This window comes from Balaenoptera physalus (genome assembly GCF_965194825.1).
Source record: "Balaenoptera physalus genome assembly, chromosome: 19".
In the NCBI taxonomy this organism is placed as follows: Eukaryota; Metazoa; Chordata; class Mammalia; order Artiodactyla; family Balaenopteridae; genus Balaenoptera; species Balaenoptera physalus.
In genome coordinates, this window is record NC_138900.1 from 67,334,159 (window position 1) to 67,343,107 (window position 8,949).

At 61.6% G+C, this 8,949-nt stretch overlaps 1 protein-coding gene across 1 annotated transcript; it reads right to left on the bottom strand.

Moving 5' to 3' along the window:
• Positions 1-2,575: 2,575 nt before the first annotated feature.
• SNAI3 (snail family transcriptional repressor 3) lies at positions 2,576-8,774 on the bottom strand. Its single transcript, XM_082437148.1, has 3 exons — positions 8,619-8,774; positions 5,100-5,699; positions 2,576-3,246 (listed from the first exon to the last, which is right to left on the bottom strand). Exons 1-3 carry the CDS (start codon positions 8,692-8,694, stop codon positions 3,068-3,070), a joined length of 855 nt encoding a protein of 284 aa, XP_082293274.1. The 5' UTR covers positions 8,695-8,774; the 3' UTR covers positions 2,576-3,067.
• Positions 8,775-8,949: the final 175 nt, after the last annotated feature.

An 8,949-nucleotide genomic window follows, 5' to 3' on the forward strand; every position in this document is an offset into this window, starting at 1 on the left:
CCTCACCCGGGATGGTGTGAGGGACGGTTGGACCCCTTTCTGATTCCCATCTGTGGGTGTTGGGAGAGGGCTCCAAAAACCCAAATCTTAAGTGAGCGTCTCGGGTCAATGCTGCTGGTCAGGCAAAATCATGAGCAATGAGGAACGGAGAGTGGGAAACAGTGAGGCCTGAGTGGCCGGTGGGGACATGGCCCCATGGCGGGGACGAGGCGTGCTGACTGCAGCCGCCCTCCTCGGAGAGGAACATCTTCCCCATTCACTCCACGTCGACTCCCTGGCAGGTGCCCGGGACTCTCTTCACCCCGCCTGCCAACCCACCCTCTGCCACCCCTGCCCTCCGTCAGCCCAGATATAAATATAAGAGCATTTTCCATGGGCCGGCACAGAAGGGCAAACATGGACTTTATTTAGGCCTGTGAAATTCCCTTCCTCCATCCCCAACAGGTGCCTCGCTTCATTTAGATATTGGTGCTCAGAAATAGAACACAATTTACAATATAGCTTCCTTCAGGCATCTGGATGCCATTAAAAATAAAAAGCCATCCAGTGAGATGGGCACAAACACGAGCACGGTTGGAGCTTGGCCTTTGCCAGGGGTGAGGAGAGGCTCCCCAGCCCCGGGCTGCCCACCCTGCTCAGCAGAGGCCCGGGCATTGGGGAGACAGTGGAGGGACGTCCCTGGAGGGCAGCGGAGAGGAGGAGGGGTCAGGCACCTGCACACGCGAGAGGGGCCGTCCGGGTGGGTCACAGTGCGTTTGGAGGAAGCGTTTCTAGTAAGTCGGTCGTGGAATCACTGCCCCCTTGATCCTTTGTGGCCTGGGGGGAACAGCATTCCACTCTCCTCTCCATAAGTCCAAGCACAGGGACCCGCCAGGCTTCTCTAGGCAAACTGTGTGCTCTCATCAGCTGTTACAGGGTGAATGGTGTCCCCCATTCGTATATTGAAGTCCTAACCCCTGAGTGCCTCAGAACGCGGCCTTGTTTTGAAACAGGGTCTTTGCGGATGTTGTCAAGATGAGATCATCAGGGTGGGTCCTCACCCGGTACGACTGGTGCCCTTATAAAAAGGGGAAATTTGGACACAGACACAGACACGCATACGTGAAGACAGAAGCAGAGATGGGGGTGACGCTTCCGTGAGCCACAGAACATCAGAGGCGCCAGCAAATGCAGCAGCTGGGAGAGGCCTGGGGCAGATTCTCCCTCGGCCCGGCAGGGATCAGCCCGGCCGGCACCTCGGTCTCAGACTTCTGGCCTCCGGGGCTGTGGGGGAGTCTGTCTCTGTGGTCTGAGGCCCCCGCTCTGTGGGTTTGTCACGGCCGCCCCAGCAAACTGACACGTTAGCTAAGCCTCCTGGTCCCGCCATGTGTCCCTCGGGGGAGGCTGACCCCTCTTGGGGGGGGGCAGTGGGACTGGGAGTGCAAGCGTGCCTTCCTTGGAGAGGTTCTCTGTTCTATGGGCAGACGTATCAGTCTGGTTTAGGCTAGAGCAGGGGCTCTCCTGGGTGGTCAGTTTCATCAGGGTCGCCCTTGATCCAGGGAAGCCCAGTGTCAAGGTCAGGTTTCCTCTGGGATGTCCCCAGGCCCCCTCTGATTGCCGTTATCAAACCAGCCACCCAGGGACCTTCAGCCCCTGACTTCAGCATCAGGAGGGATCTACGGGTGGGGACCCAGGGATGGGGCTGCAGAGCTGGGAGCTGTGTGGGCCTGAGGAGCGCTCCCAGCATCCTGTCACACGGCGAGGAGGTCAGCAGGTCTGGTGGCTCAGGGCCGAGCAGGGGCCTGTGGCGCCGTCCCGGGAGCAGGACCAAGGTGCCGAGCCCTGTCCCTTGGCTGGGGCCAGGCCTCCTGCAGAGAGGAGCAGGTGTCCGCTCCTGCATCAAGGATTCGGCCAGTCTCCGTCAGACTCAGGCCTCCTTCCTCCTTCCTAAATGCCACCCTCCAGGGTCTGGTGCAGACGACTCACACGCGCTGCCAAGTGGCAGGACCAGCCCAGCGCGTGACGGCCGGGGGCCTGGGGGTGAGGGGAGGCCACCTATGAGAAGGAAGCGGGGTCTCGGCATCTGAGTCGGTTTGGGAAGGTGTGTGTCTCGGGTGGGGTCAGAGATCGGCTGCTTGGTGGGTTGGAGGTGCTACAGCCTCAGGAGAGGGCGTGCAGGAAGGAGGCCGGGGCGCTGGGTGAAGGGCTTGTGCCTCGGGGAGGCGGCTGTGGTGGCGACGCGTCTGTGGTGTTCAGTAGAGAGGCTGCAGGTGCAGGAGGGACTCCCCTCTAAATTAGACTTTGGGGGGATGAACGCCTGCCACAGACACGCGGCCTCGGTCCCCCTCTCGCACCCTCACCCCGTCGCTGGCCCTCGCTGTACTGTCCCCACGTCCGCTCCCTTCCTTCCAAGGGAAGGTGCCCTGCTCACCTGGTGCTCCCACCCGGTGAGGACCGCACAGCTCGAGGCCCTTCCCCCTCGGCTTCCCCCGCTCTGGCCACAAGGGTCCCGTTATCCAGGGGCCCTGCTGCCTCAGCAGAGTTTGTCCGAGCTCGGCCTCCTCGGCGGACCCAGGGGACCGGGTGAGCCTCAGAGGACATTGCAGCAGGAGTGCGGGCTCTTTATTGCCCCAGATCCACCCGCCGCGGGACCTCCCTCGCCTCTCCATCTTCAGGACGGCCTAGCGAGGAGGGGAGCGTGTGTACGTGCCGCATGTGTGCGCCTGTGCACGTGTGGCATGAGACAGCTTGGCCCAGATGCCATCAAAGGCGGGTGGAGGGGAGCCTCCAGGCAGCTCTGCCCACGCAGGTGGCCCACACGGATGTGCTCGGCCCAAGTCAAGCCGCCGGTCAGTGGAGGGCATCCAGGGCAGCCCCGCCGTCAGCCTGACGCGGGGGTCTTCCGTGCTGACGACCCGCTCCCGACCGGCTGTCACTGGGAGGAACAGAACCGGAACCAGAGCTCGCTGGAGACAGCATGGAGGAGGCTCTCGGCCGGACGAGAGTCATCCCCGGAGGGAAGTCCCTCACGGGGGCAGGGAAGGGCGACGCCCTCCCAGGACGCCCCGCTCCTCGGCCCCTCCGCCTCTCAGGGGGCGCAGCAGCCGGACTCCTCATGCCGCGCCAGGAGCGCCACGCGGGAGAAGGTCTTGGCGCAGCGCTTGCACTGGTACTTCTTGGTGTCCGAGTGCGTCTGCAGGTGGGCCCGCAGGTTGGAGCGGTCGGCGAAGGCCCTGCTGCAGTGAGGGCAGGTGTAGGGCTTCTCACCTGGGGGAGGGGAGGGAGACAGGTGAGCGACCGGCTGCAGCGGCCAGAACAGCCCTGCGGAGGGTGGCCCCAGGCTCGCAGATGCATAAGCCGTCCCCCACCCAGAGGCTCCTCAGCCCTCACAGTGAGGCTGACGCCTTCGTCTCCGTCGCCCGCTCCCTCGGGGTCAGTGACGGGGGCCTTAGCACCTGCCCTCCACTGAGGGGGGTCATGTGCTTGATAACCTGGGGAAGACCGCAGCAGCTAAAACACCGATCTTGGCTAGATGGCTCTTTGCTTCTTCTGGAGCTCCCCTGGGGCCCTCTGTCACCAGGCCTGGACGGGCGAGGCGCTGCAGGCCTCCTGGCAGCTGTACCCACCCCCCGAAAGCCACGGTGGGAACCGTGAAGGCGGCTGTACAAGGGCAGGCGCTCAGGACCAGTGAGGATTCCCGTGTCCTCCAGGCCACCTCCAATCAGGGCAACCAGGGATTTGGACGAAGTCCTTCTGTTGGGACCTTGCCCTCCAGGCTGACCCCCCAAGTGTAAAAGAAAGGGTCAGTGAGAGTCATCTGTTCAGCTCTGCCTGCGTGGAGAGTCCTGCAGCCCTAGGGGCCCTGGGAGGCAGCAGCCTGTAGTCCTGTGGGGCCCAGAGCATTGCGTCCTGGCCGCTGACCCTGCGCTCCCAGACCAGGGCACTGAGCCCCCGCTGTGTGATGGGGCGCTCAGGGGACATCCTCAGCCAGCGGTCGGGGAAAACCAGGTGGATTTCCAGCCTGGAAAAAGGCTCCTGCAAAACCCTTCTTTCGTGTGAGTCACAGAGCCGTGACTGAGGGTGAGGGAGGGTCCAGTTCCAGAGACTGTTTGTTGTAAGTCCCCGGCCTGTTCCTGTCTCCCTTTCACCGCGTGCTTGACAAAGTCCTGGACTCAAGAGGAAGACCTGGGGTGGGGTCCAGCTCAGCCCCTGGCTGCCCTTGGGCAGAGCCGGCCCTGGCGCTCTTTCTGGGCCGTGGTTTGTAATCTACAGAATGAAAGACCGCGAGCTCCCTTCCCCGTATCCCCCATCCTGTCCCTGCCTCCTGTCCGCAACTGCTCTCTCCTGCATCGCCTGTGCTCTGTGACCACCCTCTCACCCAGGGACGGGATTGCTCCTGGGTAAATCCCAGCCCGTCAGACAGGCTGTGTGAGCCCTGGGGTCCTCACCCCCGAGCCAGGCCTTTCTGGCTCCCCTCCTCCCCTGCTGCCCCAGAATTCAGGAAGGCCAGGGACTGTTTGAGAAGTCAGGCCCCGCGGAAGCCCTGTGCATCCCGCGCTTTGCCAGGTGTTACGAGTTGAATTGTGTCCCCCCAAAAAAGATACATCCGTGTCCTAAACCTGGTTACCTGTGAGTATGACCTGATTTGGAAAGAGAGTCCTTGCAGATGTGATCAAGTTCAATTTAAGTTGTACCGGAGCATGCGGGCCCTGAACCCAATGTGACTGGTGTCCTTATAACTAGAGGGAAATCTGGACACAGACACAGGGGAGAGGCCGTGTGAGGACAGAGGCAGAGACTGGAATGACATGGCCACAAGGAACACCTGGGGCCCCAGGAGCTGGCAGAAGTGGGAAGGATCCCCCCTCTCCAGATCTGGAGGGAGCCTGGCCCCGTGACACCTTGATTTCAGACTTCTGGCTCTAGACTGTGAGAGCGCATTTCTGATGTTTTGAGCCCCCCGGGGTGTGGCTCTTTGTGCCACAGCCTCAGGACACCAGGAAAAAGAAGCCGTGTGCCCATCCATCCTCTTGTTTATGAACCCAACCCTTCCCCTCCTTTGAGGCCCAGACCCCACCCTGCCCCCCCCAGCCAGATCCCTCATGGGCCCTGGCACCTACCTGTGTGGGTCCGGATGTGGCCCTGGAGCAGCCAGGGCCTGGAGAAGGCCTTGCCGCACATGGTGCAGAGGCAGGGCAGCGTGTGTGTGCGGATGTGCATCTTGAGGGCGCCCAGGCTGCCATACTCCTTGTCACAGAACTTGCAGGTGAAGCAGCGTTGAGCCTGCAGGTGGCAATGCAGCTGCTGGTGCCTGGCCAGTGCGGCCGGCGTGCGGAAGCCCCCTGGGGTGCGGGGGGCCCGCTCGGCCCCTGGCAGGTGGCCCGGAGCCTGGGCCCCATCTGCGCCCAGGATCGGGGGCCAGCGTGTGGGCAGAGCCAGCAGCGGGGGCAGGTTGAGGTGGTTCAGGCTGTCTCTGAGAGGTGCGCCGGGGGCCCGGCCAGCCCGAGGGTCTGCCAGGCTGACTTCCAGGGGGTCTGGCCCCGAGGCCCCCCGAGCTTCCTCGTTACACAGGAAGGTGGGGAGGGGCAGGGAGACGTGGGCGACGACGGAGGTGAAGTCCCAGGGCCGGGGAGGGTCGCCAGGCGTGGACGGGGCCGCCTTGTCTGGGAGGACAAGGGGCACCACCAGCCCCCCGCAGGCGGAACAGGCGCCATTGGTTTCTAGAAGCGGGGAGGGGAGACAATGCACGGTGAAGCCTGAGTCCCAGCGCTGCAGAGTTCACCATCCCGCATTCCTGGCTGAATCCCACTACTAGGCCATCCATAGCCCCGCGGGAAGGGGAAGAAGGTCTGACAAGACAGAGGCGTGGGCTGCGGAAGTGGCGGCTGCAGCCGGAGACCACAGCGTCGGAGCAGGAATCTCAGTTCCTCTTTACAAACAAGGGAAGAGAAGCATCTCACAGGATCCCAGAGCAGCCCTCAGGGGCCAAGGAAGGGTCCCTAGCCGCCCTCTCTCTGAGCCCCACCCGCCGCAGGGCCAGTTCGGAGCTGCATCCTGCGGACTCCCACGCAGCTTTAATTCACAACTCTTGGCAGCAGCCGCCGCGTGTTAAATTAACTCATCAGCCTCCGGTCACCTCCCGATCACCCCTCGCCCACCATGGCGTGGGTGCGCACAGCGTCCTGCAGACGCTCCCAGCTCAGGAGGGACCGTTTTCGGTGGTGTCCACTGCCTCCTGGCTCGGCCTGCCCTCAGGCTGTTGCTCCCGTATGTGTGGGCCACCACGCCTCATGCTTGACCCAGACAGCAGAAGCCCCCAAAGTAAACATGTTAGCAAGTAAGAGTGAAGTTCTGCATTTCCCCAAAGACCAAATCTCCAGCCCTGAACCCATTTCTTATTTCATATGTGTTGAAATAAATCTCTGGTCCCATTTCTATGTCCACACCAAGGCTTTGGGTTGAGAAAGACAACCCACAGAATGGGGGAAATGTTTGCAAATTAGGTATCTGATAAGGAATTGGTGTCCAGAATAATATAAAGAACACTTGCAACTCAACAATAAAAAGACAAATAGTCCACTTTTTAAATGGGCAAAGAATCTGAATAGACGTTTCTCCAAACAAGATGTACACACAGCCCATAAGCACAGGAAAAGATGCGCAACATCATTAGCCATCAGGGAGATGCAGATTAAAGCCATAATGAGGTATCACATCATACCCACTAGGATGGCTAGAATTAAAAAGAGGCAAATTACAAGTGTTGATGAGGATGCAGAGGAATGGGGAAGCTCCCACGCTCCACTCTCTTCCTGACCTCACCGTCTTCCACTCCAGTCTTCCCAGTTATAAAATCAGCTCGCCAGGCTTCTGTCCTCCTAGAAATGGCGGCTGGAGAGTGACCAGCTAAGAGATGAAGTCCAAGGAACTTCTGGAGACAGCGCTGGGGTCCCCGGAGAGTCTAGGGCCCCCCACTCCACACACAAGCTTCAGTAGGGGCCCTCGTATGGGAAAAGTCACCTTAAGGCTTTGCGGCTCAGCCACTACCCTGACCCCAGGCAACACCTCGGAGCCTAACCCTGTCTAGGGGGCCAGTGCCGACTCCAGTGGGAGGGCAGGGGAGAGAGGCAGCCACATGCCGGGTGCTGCTGACCGTGTGCTTCTGCTAATAACTTTACATGCTTCCCCATCTCCCCTGGGTTAGCTAGATTTTTTAATTCATTCTGCAGCTCAGATTCCTGGGAGAAGAGACTTAAGTTCCTTTCTGGCTTCAGGGGTTCCCTGGGGAGGCCTAAAAAGGCACTTATTTAAAAGTGACGAGTGGAGGACCCCAAATCCAGCATCTCGGGTCTATCTTGGGGTAACTGCCTGGCAGAAAGAGGATCACCGTGGCCATTTGGCCCTCAGAAAGCTGGTGCTACAAGGAGGGGAGAGCAGAGCACTGACGGCCCTGAGGCTGTTCCCTGACAGTCACCGGGCCAGGCTCGGCTGCCAGGATTTGCACGCTCAAAGGGGTACGCTGCGTGACTGGAGTCTAAACAATAGTTTTTAAACGTTTAAAGCCACGACCCGTGTGAATTACATGTTCTATCATACATGTATATCTGAAACAAAAGTTTCCTTTACTGCGAGCACCGCACTCTGACGGCTTCTGTTCTTTTTTATTTTATAAAATTGCTGGTGGTGACTCATTAACTGGATTTCAAAATGTGGAGTTGAGGATCCCGGTCCTAGAAGGTGCCCCCTGGTGGCAGCCCAGCCCCGGGGACCCACCAGCCTGGACTCCCTCCCCGCTCCCAGTCCTGAGAGGGCTAAAGGGCTCTGGACGGGCACCGACTGTGTGCCCTGGTCTCCGCAGTGTCTCTCCCCTGTCCCCCTCTAAGTCACTGAGCCATCCCCCAGAGGGTGTCCCGCCCAGGAAGCTGTGGAGCTGGGGGCGCCTCTGACCACTCGAGAGAGGCCTTTGCCGTGGGACCTCTGCGTGTCCCCGACCCTGACAGGGCGTGGGAATGAGTGCACGGTCCTGGTTCCTGGACACCTGTCTCCCCACCTGGGTAAGAACTGCAGCCCCTTAGCCCAGCCTGCCCTGGGCAACCTCCTCTGGGGTGAGGGAGGCGGGAGGGAAGGAAACCCCAGGAGGGGTGAGGAGGCATTGGAGGGGGCACAGCGGAACGCTGTGCGAGCTGGGCCCTGGCACCACAGGGCCTCTGGGTCACTCCTCCTGGCCTCTCTGCTCACCACCCAATCCAGGATGTTCTGGGAGCTCTTGGAGAACAGCCTGGGCTCACTTCGTCTCTGCAATATCCGTGGGGCTCTCTCAAACCTCCTGCACGAGGACGATGGCCCTGGGGTCCCCTTTGCTGGGATGGGCATGCCGGGCCATAGCGGGAGAGCCCCAGAGTGAGTGGGGGCCTGGAAACTTCTCTACGTGGAGAGAAAATCCCCACCCAATCTGCCCGACGCGAGGCTGGGGTCCCTGAAGTGGGTAAGACGCCCGCGGGCCACCTTTCTACCTCCAGCCTCGTGGTCTCGGGCCCCTCCTCCCACCTGGGACAGGTGTTCCCGTTCCCGGGGTTCTCGCCCCTCCTGCCCCGCGGGAGTCGAGCCCTGGGCAGGGCAGGGGAGCCCGCAGCCCCTACCTCTCTGCCTCTCCAGCTGCCCGTAGTTGGGGACCCTGTGGCTGGAGTGCGTCTTCACCAGGAAGGAGCGCGGCATGGTGCCCTGGCGCGGGTCGCACTGTGCGTACGCCGGCGCCCGCGGGCAGCGCGGCCCACAGGTGCCGGGAGGGTCAGGTCATTAGCACAGCGCGCCGCCTCGGCCAACCAGCGCGCGGCGCGGCCGGGGCGAGGCGGGGCCGCGAGGCGGGGCATCGGGCCACGCCCAGGACAGGTGCGCGGGCCGCGGGGGAGGGAGCGCGTGGCTGCGTGTCCAACCCACGGGACTTGCCTGGCGCGCACTGCGAGTCACGCC